This window comes from Puccinia triticina, chromosome 12A, assembly GCF_026914185.1.
Source record: "Puccinia triticina chromosome 12A, complete sequence".
Classification (NCBI taxonomy): domain Eukaryota; kingdom Fungi; phylum Basidiomycota; class Pucciniomycetes; order Pucciniales; family Pucciniaceae; genus Puccinia; species Puccinia triticina.
The window spans coordinates 5642053-5661714 of record NC_070569.1 but is presented as its reverse complement, the minus strand read 5'-3'; the positions used below and the strand labels follow the sequence as shown (position 1 = coordinate 5661714).

Here is a 19662-nt window from a genome sequence, read left to right as displayed (position 1 = left end):
CGGAGGATTTTTGTCTCCTTTTATCAGAGGGTAGAGTGCAAAACATTTTTGGCAACATATTTGTGTTGTCAGATCTGGTACAAGGCCAAGTCGATGAAAAACTGCATCTCTAGTTTTGGGAATCTGTTGGATCATTGCTTTAGCATCAATAATTTGTTCCTCAGTGCTCCACAGCTCTGCCAAGAATGAGATGTTCTGCCTTGCTGACTCGAGGAAAGATGCAGACCCATCTTTGCTCAGTTTGTCTTTTAAGACAGATTGGGCCATCTGAATCATGACCTGTGTGCAAAACTGCTCCTCCAAGAGTGGCGCCTTCCTCGTGTTGTTTTCAAGTGGATTAGAGGTGGAGGCAGTCAGACCAGTCTGGGTCAAACTTGGATTAGCTCAAGATCTAACTATGCTTTTAAAGCAGATGTGATTCAACTCACCCGGATCGGATTAGAGCCCATTGGGTGTGCCTCCGGATGATTCGGCCCTTCCTTCTGGAGTTGCATAGTTGCTTTCTTCTGATGCAATTGATAGTCTTTCCGTCCCAAGACCCTCCCAGGAGCAATTACACCGCCATCTTCTGCATGCTGCGTGGTGTTGCACCCATAGAATTCACAATGGCAAACGAGATTGGTTGTTTTAGGCATGTTGCGATTGGAGTTTGTTTTAATTCGAGTAGGTTGGGGATGAGTAATTTCAGAAGTCTTCTAGATATGCAATGGGACACCAGGAAAAAATTCACATTCATACATAAGTTGGGGAAAGCTGGTTGATGCAAGCTTTATATCATCGCTACTCAGATACCAAGATCTACTTTTTTCATGTATGTTTTGAGGAAACAGTTACGTACTTGGCACACAAAAGTTGCATGTGCATATCTTGACTCACCACCTGACCAAAGAATATGCAAGCCACCAAGTTGATGTGATGTGCTACAATCATGCACAAGTGCAAGTCATTCAGATAGCAAGATGAGCATATGTACATATCATGTGCTTCAGTACATTTTCATGAGGAGCTGGCCCAGATCGGACTTCATCTCACCCCGTGCTGCTTCCTCGTTGAACTGGATGTACATTTTTTGGTTGGATTGAATCTCAAGTTCTAATGCCCGTTGTAACCCCGCGACCATCATGCCTTCAGATGCTGTTTTGGAGAAGACTGCATCAACTGAATCCACATATTTGTAAGATTTTTGAGCCAGATTCTCATGAAGAGCAACAATTAAACATTAGCAACACCAAAGAAATGGAAAATGAGGCTTGGCGTTGGTATGTTTTGTGTGATGGAAAAATCAGAGCGGGAGCACAAGATATGCGTATTCCTGAATGGGCAATCCCAAACGTCAAGGCCATATGGGATGCCAAAAGGAACCGTCTTGGAAAAGGTATTTGGCCTCAAGTTCTTCTTCTACTTTTCTGTTGAGCTGATTTTTCAATTCACATTTGACAAGGACCATTGATGTTTTCCACACCAGATACCACCCCAGGGGGATTGGTCGGCTCGGCAGCAGGCCAGCATTCTTAGGATGATCAAGGGTAAACGATTGGGTATAATTTGATCGTGAGTTATCAGAGCAAAAGACAACTGCTAACTTCCTGTAACTAACTGTTCCTTCTACCAACAGCTAGCTGGCTTATCTCTCTCTGGATTCCACAATACTGCCTCATGGTTTCCTGTTTCTGGTTCTATTCTGCGCTTCCTCTGTCTGGATGGTATAGTAAATCTTTGTTTTGTTCTTCTCCAGATTCAAGTGAGAAATTCACGATATCCTATCTATCTGATGTCTGTGGTTGTGTATCACAATGAGATGGTTGGGTCCCCCGCACGTTAGACAAATCTATGCTTTTTCCCATGTCTATGTCTCTGCTTTTGGAATCTACTTCAGCTAGCGTTCAATTTTTGATGTATTGAGGTTGTCTGGAAATATTAGGTTATGCTATACAGTGATCAGAATTTTACAGCAAAGGTATGTTGCTTTGGCTTAACACTCAGGAAAGGCATTGAATCTGCTGGATGTTGGGACTAAAGAATACCTGGTATTGGTGTTTGCTCCCGAGGAAGAGATAGCAATGGTTGCGGCTCATGTACTCTCAGATATTTGATCTGGTGGGTGTCACTGTCATGTTCGCGCGTACATGGGCGGGAACCTTTGAGGGTAAAAAAATGATTATGTGTTTTCACATGTGATGGGCCCAAATATTCAGATTGTAATACCAAGCTGGAACAAGCAATGCATTTGCCCAAAGTCACCCCCATGTACGCGCGTACATGAGAGGGAAACTCAATTGACCAAATAAAACTCCTTTCATCAAATGAGAGCCAAACTGAGTTCTGAATTGGCCAAGGCCCTTTGTCAATTACATAAACTCTCATTTGCCTTTCATTCACATTAATAATTTGTCTCTCCCCTCATCCCTTTGCACTTTCCTAGACACGACCTCATTTGTGTAATATATAATCTGGACCTCCTCTTGTCTTCCCCCTCCTGACTCTGCTCTTTTGTCCTGTGATTCCTTTACTTCAGAATGTCCTTATCCCAGACTCATTTCGCCAATGGCAAACCACCTGTTGGTGTTGCAAAAGTTAATCTTGCATACTCAAAAATCCTCCCCAATTCCAAATCATCATTTAGTCGTTGTATTGCTGCCTTCACGCGAGCTCTCTTAGACATAGAATATGACCGCAAGAAAACTCCTTCAGAGGCATGGAAGCTCCCACCTTCTGCCCACGATTTCCACATTGGCTCTAACTTGCCAGACTCCATTCTCATACAGCCCATTGATCCCATTCCTGTTGGTTCAACATTACCCACCTCACAGAAGATATCCCCAATCTTTCGAGTCCTATTTGTCCAAGACCTCTCAGAATCTTGTTTTCCTGGTGTTACTTTTTGCTGGTCTCATCCATGGGATTCTCACTGGAACCAACTTTTTGCAAAATTTATCCTCAAACATTGGAGGAATGCCTATGCAGCTGGAACATTTACTCCTTTTTTCATGGATCCGGTTGAAGCCTCAAACACATCCTTCCAGCTTGGCGTTCTCCACAGATGGTTTCTTGGAAGGCAGAAAGGATTACGATTGGGTCAGTTTTCAGAACAGCACAAATCCAAGAAGAAAAAATCTGAATGTAAATCCAAAGTACAAATGCAGGTATGCCACATTCTTGCTTTTCTCTTGCCCAAAATGTGGGCTCAGCTCTTTCTTCATTTCAGATCTCGCAGCACCGTCAAGAAACGCTCTCTACACTCCCATTCAACCCTAACACAAAATCTTTATTTGATAACATCAAGGCTACTTCTGAAACTGAGATCAATCCCCCTTGCACTCTGTTCAAAATCCCTTTGCTCTGGAGGTCACCGGAGTTCTCAAAATTTGCGCAAGAATTGGATCAGATTTTTATTCAGAAGAAGACCAGCACCAAAGGACGCCAATTTGTACATGATTTTGTCTTGGAAGCTTGCAGGCAGACTTCAACCACATCTCCTCCAGCTGGCTTCAAGGAAGTTCCTCGTAATCTTCCGTTGAACTGCTACTCCCTCGAATACTTGTTGACGCTTTCCGAGTCCCAGAGAAATCTTCTTAATCACACGGATACCATCAACTTCTCGGAATTGCTAACATTCAGATAAGGCTTGCTGTCCACCGTGAGTTAAATTCAGCGACTTTCAAGCTGTCATATTGCTCATGAGTAGCTGAGCACATTCATACTGCTCGTTTCCCCCCAATGGTACACTTAGCCTATTTACGAGACATTCTCAAATCAGTAAGTACAAAAAGGAAATTAGCAAGAAATCACATACAGTGCAAGCTCTCCTTTCCTCTTTTGAACCTGATATATATTCATTTCCAGGCTCCCTTTTAGATAGTATTGATATACATGAACTGGATGACCCTGTCCCAAGCGGTAAAGTTGGTCAACAGCTTGGACTTCTGCTGCAGGGTTCTACCCCGGTTCCTGAATGATGTAGTATTATTAGCTCTCTTCTATGCCTGTAAAAAACAACTATGGCTTACCATCATGTACACATTCTGAGCGCAACGCAAATCAATGCCTACCCCGGCAGCTTGGATTGAGGCCAAGAGAACATTACACTGTCTGTTGGTTCGGAATTGATTCAGGTTTTCATCACGTTTTTTGATTGTCTGGTCCCCAGTAAGCCAGGTTAATCCAATACCGTTCTCCTGAAGTGCCCGTTCGATACTATAAGGTTGAATCAGAATCAACATCTATCCCCTTTCCATGCTCCAAAGCAAAACAACACAACTTACATCCCCAGAAACCCAGTGAAACTAGAAAATACCACTGCTTTTTTCCTTTCAAATCCACGAACTCCTCCCAAGAAGACCTTCAGGTTGTCGACTAGGTGGACAATCTTTCCTGAATCCTGCCATCGCCATTTTGGTTGATGAAGTATCTCTGATCTTGCAAATAATGGATGGTTGCAAAATTGACGAAGCATTGTCAACTGTCTGAAAAACTCCGATGAATCCCATTGCTCCCCCGCTGTTCTTAGCCTCCCAAAATATTGGATGAACGTCTGGTGTAGATCCTTCGAAATCTCCTCCCATTCCGAGATGATTTTGACAAGTATGAATTTCTCCACTTTCTCAGGGAGATTCAACAGAACATCCTTTGTTCTTCTCAAGCAAACAGCTTCCATGAGTTGGCTTAAGGTCTTGATTGCCTCTTGAGCACCAACGTTCATTCAAGGGACAAGACAGCTCCTCCATACCCACTCTTCGTCCCATGGATGTATTTTCAACAGCGTAATCAAGCTTTGCAAGTCGGTCAATCGGTTTTGGACAGGTGTCCCTGTCAAGCAAAGAAAAAACTGGCACTGAAGATTTTGAATGCTCTGGGTTTGGTGTGTTGCTGCATTCCTTATCAAGCTATCATCATAAAAATAAATCAGCACCATGTATGCCAATTGTCCACATGAATCATTTCACTTACTGGGCTTTGTCCAATACAATCCTGAACCAGAACAGATCTAGAGCTCCAATGTTGTGCTGGTTGGGGTGTTTCTTGTTACCACTCGTTCCAATCATTTCGTAAGTTGTCAAAATCAGCATTGTTGACTCCAGGTCTTCACTAGTAAGGCTCTTCCGATCGTCGCCATGGAAAACTTCATAAGGAATTGCGTGATCTCTGAAATGGATATCAATTTTGTTTTTCCATTTTGAAAGGGTTGCCAGAGGGCAGATGACTAGTGTAGCTGCAGATCGTTTGTTGGGATCAGCTTGTCGGAAATTTCTTGCGTTATCACTTGTTGCCAGGATAAAAGCAAGGGTTGTTAACGTCTTTCCTAATCCCATATCGTCAGCTAGTATTGATCCCTGGGACCTGTTGTGATTTGGTTCCTTCGCGCTAGAATTTGAATCTTTCTCGCAGTAATCGCGAAGCCAGGCATTGTCATGATGGTACCACAAGGCTTCTGGCTTGTTGTTCTCGGAGTCCTCATTCTTGAGGAGGAAGTTTAGGGCGGAAATCTGATGGGTTTTCATACTTGTCTTGCACTTTTGAAGCAATGTTGAGAGCCAAGGTGCTGGTCTGGAGTTTGAGTCCCTAGTGGTTTCAGTGAGGTGGGGAATTGCGAAGAAAACATCTGGGCTGTAGTTCCAGATTGGGCTTAGTTCCACTTCGGCAGCTTCAAAGGCCAATTGGACTTGAGATATGTTTTCCGAGCGGCTGAAGACACATCCCCTCAGCTGAGGCTGTATACAATTCTTGGTCACAAGAAAGGCACGCAACTTCACCAGAGCTACATCATTGGGAGGTATTTCTGGTTGGGTGGGTGGAGTTGAACAGCTGGAAACTGGCCCTAATAATGGACCTAGATATTTGCTCTGCTTTCGGCTGAGATCTCCAAAGCAATTATGTGGCGCGCAGTATATGTGAACTAGCTGTCGGCCTCTTTGAAGAAAAGCTACCTGAGGGACATCAGAAGTAAGTGTTACAGTCCTAGTGGAAGGCAAGGTGATGATAAATTGGCCGAGACAGAATGTTGAAGACATTTGTGGAAAGGTATGGGTAATTTGATTTATTCTGTTACACAAATGCGAACTGAGAAAGACAGGGGAGATAGTGTGTTCCTTTTGAAACGTTCCAGAGATGGGCCACTGGGGGTATCACTGAGCATGACAATATCAAAAAATCTGTTTTGACTTTGTTTGGCACTTGTATTTGGGCTCTTGAGCTCTGCAGGTTGGGTTAGGGTGGTCCAAATAGCTACTTGATTACAAGAGCATGCAGGGTCAACTTGAACATATCATGAACATGAAATCATCTCCCCTTTGCCCCTTTGGATATTGAATCTTTATTTAAACTCACAGGCAAGGATATTCATGAAGATTGTTTTTCAGTGTTTAACGTGACAATTGAATATCCAATATGTGGGATATGTGGGAGTGACCTCACTTACAACTTCAAAATATAAGGTTTTCCCCCAAAGCATTGGTACGTCACATGAATGAACCTTGCAGTTGAGTAACCGTTATCTAGCCATCCAGTTAGCCTTATAGCTCTTTTTACTTTTTGAGTAGTATCTTTTTTAAAATATAACACTTCCTTGGCAGATTTCACATTCACCCTGCCTGTCCTGCACAGTGGAATGGGGCTTGAAGTGGGGCAAAGCATGCTTCTTTGCAAGGGCATTCATTCCACAACACGAAATCTTTCTGGAGTAATGATTCAGTTACACTGATGCGCAACACATATTCAACAGGAATTACTGTTTGAATGGATTGTACTAATGTCTCGTTGCACATCAGTTGTACTACAATTAAGAAAAGCAAATCAAAGAGTTCTACACAACATTGTGTTACCTCCCACATTTCTTCTAGCTGTCTTGAGACTCAATTCAGCCTCATTTCTTTGCCTTACTTATGCATCAATTGTGAATCACTTCTGGATTAATTTCAACTTTCTTGTGACTCACTTCTGACAGAGTTCTTGATCAGATTAGGGATAAGTTACTATTCCCATCCGGCTGACATCCGACCAAAACTCACATAAAATTCAGCGGTGGCACTCCCTGGGGAGTGGGAACATATCTCCCCTGGTGTTGTGTTTATCCGGCGAAGACATCACACTGGTTGAGAGGCGATTCCATGGCAAGTGGGTCGTTGATCTCAAACATAAGCTCATCAATCCGCTTGTTGGGCATTTCAGATCCTTCAATGCCAAGTTCACCTGGCTCTTCAGCGCCCCCCAATTTTCCGGGTGTGTATCTTGCCGTTAAGGCGACCTGCGGGTTTGTGGTTGGGGATCCCAACAAACAGGCGCCCTTACCCGTACCCGGCACCCACGGGTGTGGGTGGTACCCCCCCGCCCCATGCAGCCACTTGAATAAATTCCCACCAATACTGTATTTTTATTGTATTGGATACCCAATACAATACAAATATTTCCTGAATTTTGTATTGGACTAACCAATACATTGTATCTGTATTGTATTGGGGCGAATAAACCTGACAACACAACACAAGGCCCTTCAGAAAACAGGTATAAGAAAAAAAATCCAATGCACTGTATATGCAGATGCAATACGTTTATTGGATTTGTTGCAGCCTTGCTGACAGGCTTTTGCGCAGAAAATCAAACATTTTGTATTTACATCTCTATTGCCTCTCTCTCTCAACTCTCAATTCGAAGCCCCATATACCCGGTTATAGCCCTCAATCTGAGCTGTCTTGTACATGTTTTTTCAAGTAAACCATCAAAAACTGGCCAATCAGTGGCCATTCTCCTGAGGGCTATTCCTGAGCAATGCGAAGAAGCCATTGGATAATCTGGAGGTTGAGGTCGTATTGGCAGGTCTCTCAAGTGCATAGGTGAGGAGTCCCATAGGGTTTAAAGTATGATGTCTAACCTTACTTTCATGTGTTTAGGCCGGACTGGCTATCTGGTCTACATCAGGCCGGATAGGCTCTCAGTTGGAATTTTTACATTATTATTTTTTCAGGGGAAAGCGGTAGGTGTTGTTTTGGACCGCTGAGATTATGTAGAAATAAAAGCTGATTCTAATAGTGCCGGAGGCTTTAAAGAAATCCAATGGGTAGAGGGTGATATGGGGGTTAGAAGGAATTTTTCAACATTTGGCTGGGCAGCCTCAAGCCAAATGTTGGACATTAGGCACAAGTCCCTCCCACAGAGGCTGCTTGCGCCCCACAAGCACAGGGAGGAGGTACAACCCCGCCATGTAAGGATAAGGATGGTGGACACAAATCCTATGCTTACATCAAGGTATGCTTCTTAGTGAAGTAAGCATAAAAGAATTATTGCTTATATAGGACTGGCCTCTATAAGCATTGTAAATTCCCAGGGCAGTTTACGCTTACATTGTCACTATGAAAAAAAATCAAGAAACTGGTGTCAGTTGACATGCAGTATACTGGAGTTCAGTCCCCCTTGAAACAAGCCTGATACAAAACAAATCCCAGGGTGGTGCAACCTGGAATATTTGGAAGTTACTCAACAGCCCAGGCTAAGCAGTACTTTAAGACTCTACTTAGCCACACCAGCTGCACCTTAACTTAGTGCACTCACTTTTGAGTTGCTCAGCTGGCAAGGCAGTAGCACCTAGGTACATGTCAGCACCTTTGTCAAGCAGGAGGAATCCCCCCAGCCAACCGACTAGGCAAAATCCACCCATGTTGACCAAGAGGGATCCCTCCTGACTGCTTCATACAGTACTTGACCCGGAGGGATCCCTCCTGTCCAACAAAGACATAGGATAGCCGACTGGGAGGGATCCCTCCCAGTCAACTAATACATGGAAAAGTTGTCCGGGAGTCATCCCTCCTGGTTGACTGATAAATAGAATAGTTGACCGGAAGATATCCCTCCTGGTCAACTGCTTCATACAATAGGTGACTGGGAAGGATCCCTCCCAGTTGACTAATACATAGAACAGTCGACCTGGAGGGATGCTTCCCGGAGGAATGTATCAGTTGTCCAGGAGGCATCCCTCCCAGTCGACTATTGTATGAACCTGTCGTCCGGGAGGGATCCCTCCTGGACGACTGATACATAGAACAGTCGTCCGGGAGGGATCCCTCCCTTTTGACGGATATAGGGAATATTCGTCCGGGAGGCATCCCTCCCGGTTGAGAGGTTCATACAATAGTTGACCGGGAGGGATCCCTCCCGGTCAACTGATACATTTATCAGTCCTCCAGGAGGGATACCTCCCGGATGACTGCTCCATACAACAGTTGTCCGGCAGGGATCCCTCTTGGACGACTGTCCTATGAATCAGTTGTCCCAGAGGGATCCCTTCCGGACAACAGGTTCATACAATAGTCAACCGGGAGGGATCCCTCCCAGACAACTATTGTATGAACCTCTCGACCGGGAGGGATGCCTCCCGGACAAATATTCCCTATATCAGTCAAACGGGAGGGATCCCTCCTAGACAACTGTTCTATGTATCAGTCGTCCGGGAGGGATCCCTCCCGGTCAACTGCTCCATACAAAAGTTGTCCTGAAGGGATCCCTCCCGGACAACTGTTCTATGTATCAGTCAACTGGGAGGGATGCCTCCCGGAGGACTGATATATGTATCAGTTGTCCAGGAGGCATCCCTCCCGGACAACTGTTCTATGTATCAGTCAACTGGGAGGGATGCCTCCCGGAGGACTGATAAATGTATCAGTCAACCGGGAGGGATCCCTCCCGGTCGACTATTGTATGAACCTCTTGACCGGGAGGGATGCCTCCCGGACAAATATTCCCTATATCAGTCAAACAGGAGGGATCCCTCCCGGACGACTGTTCTATGTATCAGTCGTCCAGGAGGGATTCCTCCCGGACAACAGGTTCATACAATAGTTGACCGGGAGGGATGCCTCCCGGAGGACTGATACATATATTGGTCCTCCGGGAGGCATCCCTCCCAGTCAACTGATAGGTCAACATGAGTGCCCTTTCATCTAGCCTGGTTGACCCCGCCTAGGACGGGAGGGATTACTACTAGCCGACATGGGCACATATTCTGGTTGACCTGGTGGAATTCCCCCCAAGGGCTTGTATTATGTGTATGGAAATACATCCCCTTGTTGATGACCAATGAGCACCAGTACGGCTCAGGAGCTTGGCGCATGCAACTACTGAGCTAGCTGAGCTGCCCTGTGATTAATTGCGGAATGAAATTGGATGTCCTGGAGGTCTTGCCCTGGATTGCTGTCAACTGACGGCGCTTTCTCGAGTTTTTTTCACAGTGTGTGTGGCTTGAGATATTTGGGAAGCAGATGATTGGGATGTTGCCAGGATTCTGGGGAAAGGAGCTTTTACCTACTCACTGGCCAACATTTTTGAGGTTGCTGAGCTGTAGTTTGGAGATTCTTGTGGTTTCCAAGATGGAGATCAGTAGTATCTATGGCCCCTTGGCCTCTTTTCCCAGTCCTATATAAGCATATTTCTGTTTTCTCCCCCCAATTTTTTATGCATTATGCATTATGCATAAAAGGCATCAAATTTGCGGTAACCAAAAATGGTGGACGGAAATCCTATGCTTACAGCGAATTATGCTTACAACGTGTATGCTTACATGGCGGGGTCACTGTAGTACCTGACCGAGGCTCGCTTCGCGAGTTCAGCCACCCCCCGGGGGCCCGAAGTCTCGAGGGACTTATGTAGTTAAGTTCGACCAAAACCACACGAAAAACCCGAAGACAACGAAAGCTCACAGACCCACGAAAAGAAGAATGAGTCGAATCGATCAAATGAGACACAGGGAGCAGCAGGAGAGGGAGCACTCAGAGCCCATATCGGTCGCCGAGGATCAGACTGATCACGATGCAATCATCAAACAAACCCAAGCCGAAATCATCGCTGGAACTAACGACGTCTACAACCCCAACCAAAATAAGGAGCAAGTCAGAGGAGCCCGGAAAGTCCTACGAAGTTATGAAGAGACAGCGAGCTCGATGAAGGATAACGCAACAGTCATCACCGCCGAGGAGTTCAACAAACAGGTACTCGGATTGGACAATAACTTCAAATCACACGTACGAGCACCAGCGGAAGCAACAATTGACTCACGTGCATTGAGATTCCTATCGGAGACTGCGCTCAAAAAATCGAAACTGTTCAAGATCGATGTTAATGCGATCGACCCTGATGAATTCGTGCTCAGATTTCGAAAAGTGATGACAGCAAAAGCTCCAATGATCGATCACGCCGGAAATTCAAGCGAGGAAGATGAGGGAGTGGCCGATGGTATCGATTGGTTCAAAGTTGGAAAGAGGCTCATGCGCTTCTCTCGTCGCGCCCCTGTGATGGATTTCATGTGAGATTATCTTTGCGGTCGAACCGACATGATACCGAAAGACTGAGATTCTGATGCCGGTTCACAAACTGCTCCTTATGATCATAGGTACGGTCCCCTGGAGATCCAGCAAAAAACAAGAAAATTTTCACAACGCCCCAAACTCGAAAAACACGAATCTGACCGGAAGGAACCCGAACTTGTATTCCCACTTTTATCCCATCGTGCTGAGAGTCCCGTGAAAAAATTTTGACCCTCCGATATTTTTTTGTTTTCGATTGGTTTTTAGATTGACAACAACGATATCGAACGATCACAAGCCGAAATGTCTGCATTAATCAAGAAGGTAAATTGTATTCGGAGTTAGTTCGCCGCAACCCTAGCGCTCCAATGACACACTTACGTCCATTTTTTGGATGTTGGCTTAGATCAGTGACCTCTTGACAACCGAAGGCGCCCCCGATGGGATGAACCTGTTCCAGTTTTTTATCAACCCTGATTCGTTTTCCCAATCAGTTGAAAATCTGTTTTGCCTGAGCTTTCTGATACGAGACGGTAAAGCGGCTATCGAAACTTACGACGATGATGAAGTTGAACGAGAATTTCCTATTGTTTGTCAGTTGAATTTTCTTATGGTTGGAATGCTGACCTTACCAATCACACATTGACTGAAACAAGTTCTCTCTCTATCTTCACTCCAGATTCCACCGAGCCCGCTGGTGCTGATATGATTCAAGAAGGATTCACAAAAACCCAAATCATTTTAGAACTCACCATGCAAGATTGGAAAGATGCCATCGATCTTTATGGAATTAAGAGAAGTGTGATTCCTAATCGGGTAGATGAGCAACCTACTACCTCTAAAAGGAAGAGCGTTGGTCAAAGTTTTCGCCCTTTTTACCATCCACAAAAAAAACTCAATTTCATCCTAACATTGAATCGCTTCGTTCTTTTTTTTTTTTTTGATGGCTTAGGGAAAATGGCACTAATCTGGTCACCACAGCGTTTTACTTCACTAAAACAGTCCAAGGCTCAACCACTTCTATTTGTTCATAACCAATTAGTATGAATTGTCTTTCATAAAGACACAAATGTTTATTTCGAAATATTCGGTTTAATTTCTTGGTTCATATCATTCCTCTTGAGGATACGTCGCGCTGTATTAATCACCCCTCCGAAAAACAAAATCAATTTGACTTTGATAACCTAGCTGTTCATATCCGCCGGATTAAACGACAGAAGACGCGCAGATTTTGGCTTGTATTATAAAAAAAACTGGGGCAAGCTGGTTGCCAGTTTGTACTTGTGACTCGTTACATTTATACCAGGGTTGAGTTCGGCGCGTGAGAGATGCCACGGACCGTCTTATGGAGATACGTTTTGATAGTGGGGCTAGGGTAGAGCAGCACAGACAGACTATTTCGGTGTTTTCAAGACTTCGATAAAATGCCCCAGACCCCAGCTTCCCTCACATTTGAAAACCTTTGTGATACGATAAATGCACTCGAAATGGACTGGCGAAGTATTGATCGCGGTGATGGAGGTGGTTTGGTCGTCAGATTTAACCACTGTCAGCACTGGCACCCGCCTAATTGTAAAAAAACCTGGATTTTCCTAGTCGTCGAACCTCAAACAATTACCTTTGATTAGAATACCATAGGTATCTCGAGATGATTGATAATCAAGCATTCTCCATAGTTCGGAAGTAAATATTACACATCTTCAATTGCAGCTTAGCCTAGCGCTGGGTATAATCAAGCGTGATAAAGTGGTAAGTCAAGTGAAACCTGTGTGAAACACTAAAATAAGAAAAAGTATCATTTGTTTGCGCATTTTAATTTACTGTGTCTATCTCTATTTATCTACTCATCCACTGTCCACAATTCCAACGTTAATTTTACAAAAAAGGTTTTTGCAATAGATGATTGTTACAAGAGGCTTGAGGTCAAAGATACGAGTTTATTTCCATTCGCGGAAAGGCTATGACACAAATTATCACCATCTTTTGCTCGCTGGTGAGGATCAATAAAACTTTATGGCCGAGAGGTATATGCCCTCTACCACCACTATAAATTGTTTTAGAATACTCTCAAGGGCCAGGTCACGCTTGAGAAACGGGCTTTCCCGGTTTCGTCTTCAAAAGAAAAGAAAAATCTGGTCGGGGGCGGTAGACGTCAACAGAACTGGTACTCTGGCTCGCTCTGGTTGTGTGGCCCGAATCATCGATTTATTTGTTAACCTCTAGCTCCATGTGCTTGTCGTCCAAGGATAACGGATCTCGCTGGGCAGTATCTGTGACACCGGCACTGTCAGTTGAACTGACTTGAAGATGTAACTGGCTTGTGCCATTTCGTGAGATTGCGCGGGAAGCATTTTGTTGAATGCGATACAGATCTAGCAGCCTTCTAGCCTGTAGGTTTAACAAAAGCTCAATGCTGTATGGGAGTGGAGAAAATCAAAGGTTGAGATGCTTTGTTGTGGTCTGGAAACTACATGGAGGCTTTCAGCATAGACTTACGCATTGCCACTGATTGCAAACGGGCCATGCATTCCCTGAAGAAGGGTTAGGCTGTGAGAAGGAAGCTACCAGCAACAAATCTGGTCTTGAAAATGTTGATCCATCCACTTACGATCTGCGTCACTGTGAGCCAAGTCCGGCTGCGCATATATGCTGGACCGGGAAAAGACACCTGGAGTGTTACCGGCAGTAAGCATCGGTGGATGGTGGATATCGAATATTCTAAGCAAAATTTGCCACTTACTTGCCAGATCAATATTGGTACCAGTGCCAGGGCGGTCATGTAAACTGCCAGTCCATGGATAAAGGATGTCCAATACTCCTGCCTAACTCGATGTTTGATGTGTGCAAATTGCCCTGTTTGATCAAAGGGAGATATTGCCACCGCGAATGTGCACTCTTCTGTGCGTCGTTGAATTGCTCCAATGGAATTCTTCAACAAAGGTGCATACAACTATACAGTTAGATTCCCATTAGTCATGCGCAAGTTCAGTTTTTACCATGGGGTCAGCAGATTGGCGGGCTTTGAGCTCACCAGACACAGCAATATCAAGTTCGACAAACCAATTATCAGAGCGATGCGCAAGTACCGGGCCATGTTTCTCTGTTATCGTGGTACATAACATCAGCTTTTATCTGGTTTTCAAAATCGTGAATCCAGAGTAAGTTATCCCGCGGCCAACCTCATGTAATAACATCTCCCTAGCTGGAAGTAATGCAGCTATGAGCCTAGACGATTGATCTGTGTTCGGATCAAATTTAGAGCTGTAGTCTTTTAGCACTGCAAGAATTTCACCGAGGATGCGTCTTATGATCTTGTATTCTTCGTTAGATTGAGTCGTTAAAATAATAACGCAGGCTGGATTGTGGAGACAGTGTGCATTAGCCGTATAGTGATAGAAATGGAAAAGCGTGTGCTTAAACATACGTATGATCCAAGTTAGCACACAGACGAATAAGGTATTCATTGTAATCACCACATAACGTGGCAGTGGAATCGTTCGACCATGCCTCGAGGCTTCTGGCCACTGATCATCCCAATAATTAGACAGGCATTGACAAGCGCAAACCCAAATGAAAGCTGTGGAAACAAATGGGCCAAGATTGAGCCATCGACTTAATTGGTGTGTGGTATTTGAAAAAAGATGATTGCTAACCCCTTCGATGGATTCAAAGAAAAACGAGGAAATAAAAAAGCGCAAAAAAAGAAGAAACAAAGACATAATGGGTGAGCAATCAGAGCGAATTATGAGTCACTTTGGTCTTCATGTGTACTATCAACTTACCAAGATGCTGTTAGAACGACCAGGAATTTACAGGCAAGCAGAGGTACCTTATTTGTCAAGTCTAATTCTCCTTCATCAATCTTTTGCTGCAATGTCAAATCTGCGATAACCACTATAAACCGGAATTCGGTCCATCCGTCAGTCAGTGGGAAAAACGCGAAGCTGTGGGCCCATGGCGTATGCAATTTGAAGGGAAGGTTGTTTCCCGTTACTTACGCGGCGGATAAAGAAAATAAGCCAAGCCAGACATGTTGGGGACATCAACTCTCCAAAGGCCAACTGAAGGATTGTGATTCTGGAGTCACTAAATTGGATTTGGAAATGTGATAACCTTCAATGATCTGACTTACGACGCGTCACAGTGATCACCCTAAACGTCCTGGTTTTAAAACGAACATACAACAAATAAAAGCTTTGGAGCCACATTCTTTTATTTAAATTTTCCACAACAGCAGCCCGTTATAAAATCAGTTTCTCTACGAGCACAGGAAGCTCAGTTGGACATATCATGTGCATATGAACATGGGTACATTGCATGTGAATATGAATGCTATGGATCTTCTTGAGACTTACAGAGCATAGCAACCTATAAAAAATCTCAAAGTCAGACGCGCCCAATGTGGTAGCGTTGGAGGCTGCCGGAGCATCAAGCAGTCAGAATACCATCTCTTGAGGTGCGAACGCGTAGCTCGCCAGATCAGATCGGATAGATCAAGGCCAGAGGCACTCACCGTTGTAGCATCTTCAAGATATTTGATCGTTGCTTCATAAGGATTTACATCTTGTGGGATATCACTGATGAAGTTGATTAAGCGCATCTCGTCGTCCATGGTTGGAATCACCGGGTGCGTATAATATGTACCGCTGATGGGTGCTCGGTGTGTAAAGGTGCCTGCGAGAAGTTTTTGGGCAAATCAGGGTAGTTGTGGATGATCGGTGACCTGAGTTATAAAGACGCAGAAACTCCTGATAAGCTCAGATAATGTGTTTCATTCATGAGATCGGCGAGCAGGTGATTTTGTTTGTGCTATTTTTGTTTGGGTGTGACCGGTGCTTTGGAACCTGCTTGTAAGGTGGGCTAGTATGTTTTATTTGTACGTGTAAGTGGTGGATTTGCAACTTGACTCTTTAACTGAGCTTCGCTTCCTTGCAGCTTTCAAAGATGCACTGCTGTGTCAGTTTATACTGGATTATACATATAATCAGCATCAGCATATGCATACGCTGTTGATATCTACTTGAGGCACCCGTGTGGAGTCGTGAGTTCGACTTGGGCTTACAATACCATTCTGGGATTGAAGAGTATCAACCTCGCCAGAAAGAAGTATCCCCTTAATTGTATGTTGAAGTGCCTAAATATGTAAATAGGTTGGAGCGCTCAAGTCGGATATGAACGAGGGCTCCCCGGCTCCCGGCGGCGGCTGACCTACCTGCCACATGACGCAAACTTTACAAATGAGCCTCCAGCTTAAGTCCTTGACCCAACCTGTCATATGCACGCTAGTGCTGCTGTTTTCTTTGCAATTTAGAAAGCTTTAGAAAGGTTATGTATCTTGCCTTGATCGCCGCTGTTAATAGCGCTCTACTAAGCCTAAATTTGCATGCATTCATGAACAGTACGTATAGTAGATGCTGCTGAGTCTTCGCGTAGTGAGTGTCAAATAACTGCGAACATCATACATGACTGGTTGGCTTCTTACTCCAGTTGCTTCAAGCAGCTTCAAGCTCACTCTCCGACACTACCATGCCGATGAATCATCATTATGCTCTCGGCTGCTTACTTACATAGACAGGAAGAACAGCGTATGGATTCAAGTTTGTATTCTGGGAATCGGGCGGCAGAAGTGAGCTGCTCAGGCTTGACGCGTGGAAGCGGGTGTTCAAGCTGCTCGACAGAGCCCTGAGGTCCCTCTACTGCAGTCTGGACTCTTGTAGAATCTGGACATCAAGCTTCAAGTCAGTGTTCAAACCAGTGTCATATTCCCATGCACATCCAGGACATCTCCTTGATTTCTTGCTCAGCCAGGGGTTTGATAGGTTCTTCTTGGACATTCCCATGTACTCGACTGAAATCCTCCCTATGCGCAATTTGGGGGGATGGGTGGGATGTGCAGGGCTTCTGGAATTCCAGATTTTGAAATTTCTGCTTCCGTCGCCGATTACCAATCGCCGGGGGCTGAACTACAGTTGCGAGGGGCATATTACAGTTGCGAGGGGCATATTACTGTACGACCTCGCCCGCAAAATCAAATCTGAGACGCGGGCCAAATTAAGCCCATGCATATGGGCTTACTACAACATGTAAATGATATTTTTGGGCCTTTTGGAGGCTGTAGATTCTAGTTCTATCTGGGCTAAGGTTTCTGACCAGCCAGTTTTTTTTTTTTTTTTTTTGGCCCCTACATTACGAACCAGCTGTTAAGTACATGCCATAAGCCCATAATTATGGCTTTATAAGCTGTAATTCCATGACTATGGAGCTCATAAACCCATAGCCATGGGGTCCGAGCACTCATCAGCCCATAGCTACAGAGTCCGAGTGCCCTCTTCAGAATGCTACAGAGTCCAAGTGCCCTCTTCAGAATCCTCTCATCACCCTTCACACAATTTGAACATAGGAGAGGTGCATAACAAGCTTGATGGCGCGAGACAACCACGTTCAAAGATCAATCATCAGCGGATGGGTTTTCCAACCTGCAGCCCGCCACTTTTACTCTTGGCACAGTTGCTTCTGTTCTTGCCCGGGTACATATGTCTTCAAGGATGATCTGCCAAGGTTCTGTTTGATCCACACATGGGCATCACTGGCTGCTTCTCCTTGGGACTCAAGACCATCCCAGAGGTCTTTCATTCAGAAATTCATTGTCAGATCCTGCCAAATTAGGCTGAATCTCCCGGGTTTTTTTTCCTCCCAGATCCAAAAATTCCGAACCGGGGACCCCCGGGGGTTTACTCTGTACAGTAATATGCCCCTCGCAACTGTACTGTACAGATTAAACCCCCGGGGGTCCCCGGTTCGGAATTTTGGGATCTGGGAGGAAAAAAAAACAGGAGATTCAGCCTAATTTGGCAGGATCTGAGACTGATTTTCTGAATGAACAACCTCTTGGATGGTCTTGAGTCTCAAAGAGAAGCAGTCAGCGACAGCCGCGTGTGGATCAAAATTGTGTGAAGGGTGCTGAGAGGTGAAGAGGGCACTCGGACTCTGTAGCTATGGGCTGATGAGTGCTCGGACAGGCTTGGACCCCATGGCTATGGGTTTATGAGATCCATAGTCATGGAGTTACAGGCTATAAACCCATAATTATGGGTTTATGGCATGTACTTAGCATTGGGTTCGTAATGTAGGGGCCAACAAAAAAAAAAACTGGCTGGTCAGAAACCTTAGCCCGGATAGAACTAGAATCTACAGCCTCCAAAAGGCCCAAAACTATCATTTACATGTTATATTAAGCCCATATGCATGGGCTTAATTCGGCCCGCGTCTCAGATCTGATTTTGCGGGCGAGGCCGTACAGTAATATGCCCCTCGCAACTGTAAAAGAATTGATTCGAGAATAGAGTTTGGAATATGGGAAAATGTGACCCAACGGACAAGAGATATCTCCCCCCGTCCCCGAGGTAACAAAGGGGATGGATGGCTCGAGGGGTAAGAAAAGGAGGGTCTATGTACCAGTGAATGAATTTTGAGATGTCTCTCTAGTTCAAGGGTATTCCTTAGGATGTGGTCATGATTGAAACCCAGATTGACTAGTAGGAGACCGCCGAAGGGCGATGCGTGAATTGCGGAGATTCTTTAATTAGGAGCTTCGAAAAATCGAACGATTGAAGAGCGAAAACCATCCGCTAACCCCACCCCGCACAATCCAAACCACTTGATCAGGACTCTTGAGGGACATGCCACTTCTTCAAGCCGGCCGCGATGGGGTTGCGCCAAGTTGACATGAACCAGTCATCAAGCAATCCAGAACCACATCCCTACCCCTTTGGGGAGCTAATAGGAGCTAATATGATTTGAGAGAAACATCCATAGCGTAGCTATCTGTAACTAAGTTGTCTTTTGAATGAGGGTCTGCCTTTTTGCACACCGAAAAATTACCCCGGGCACACCAAAAAAGGTGTGCACTCCAGCATTTCTTGGAGTGAAAAGAGTTCACTCCAAAAAGATGTGGTTTTTGGAGTGAATTATTTTCACTGGAGTGCTGGGGTGCGCAGAAGCGCACTCCAAAAAACCTTGGAGTGCAGCCTGTCGGACTCCGCGAACTTATCTAAGTCCCTCAATCGGAGGCGCGCAAGCGCTGTCGCGAAGCAACCCTCCGAAGGAGGGTCGCTTCGAATGAAGATGCAGAATTTAAAAAAAAACTATGCAGCTGGGCCACTCAAGATTGGCCCAGTGATCACTTGGAATTCTGCACAGGGGCGGTAAAGGCGCTGACAGTGAGAAAAGAAATTTTGTGATTGATTCATCGATTCCTTTTTTGATTTCCAAAACCAATGCCGCTCGATTAGGCGGCTCCTTGGATTGGACATAGTTTTTGATTGAGTGGAAACTGTACTCAATTGGATTGAGGAATGGGGAGTACGGAGGGAGAAAC

At 44.9% G+C, this 19662-nt stretch overlaps 2 protein-coding genes across 2 annotated transcripts; one reads left to right on the top strand and one right to left on the bottom strand.

Moving 5' to 3' along the window:
• Positions 1–10700: 10700 nt before the first annotated feature.
• Positions 10701–12252, top strand: PtA15_12A559 (uncharacterized protein; the record flags this gene model as incomplete). The annotated part of the gene is made up of 6 exons (XM_053162180.1): positions 10701–11284; positions 11372–11465; positions 11553–11609; positions 11692–11878; positions 11965–12137; positions 12238–12252. The coding sequence occupies 6 exons, from the start codon at positions 10701–10703 to the stop codon at positions 12250–12252; spliced, it is 1110 nt and encodes a 369-aa protein (XP_053026124.1).
• Positions 12253–13490: 1238 nt separating this feature from the next.
• Positions 13491–15897, bottom strand: PtA15_12A558 (uncharacterized protein; the record flags this gene model as incomplete). The annotated part of the gene is made up of 12 exons (XM_053162179.1): positions 13491–13698; positions 13782–13816; positions 13894–13953; positions 14026–14235; positions 14317–14385; positions 14465–14640; positions 14710–14809; positions 15115–15179; positions 15284–15346; positions 15418–15446; positions 15641–15702; positions 15799–15897. The coding sequence occupies 12 exons, from the start codon at positions 15895–15897 to the stop codon at positions 13491–13493; spliced, it is 1176 nt and encodes a 391-aa protein (XP_053026123.1).
• Between the last annotated feature and the right edge of the window lie 3765 nt (positions 15898–19662).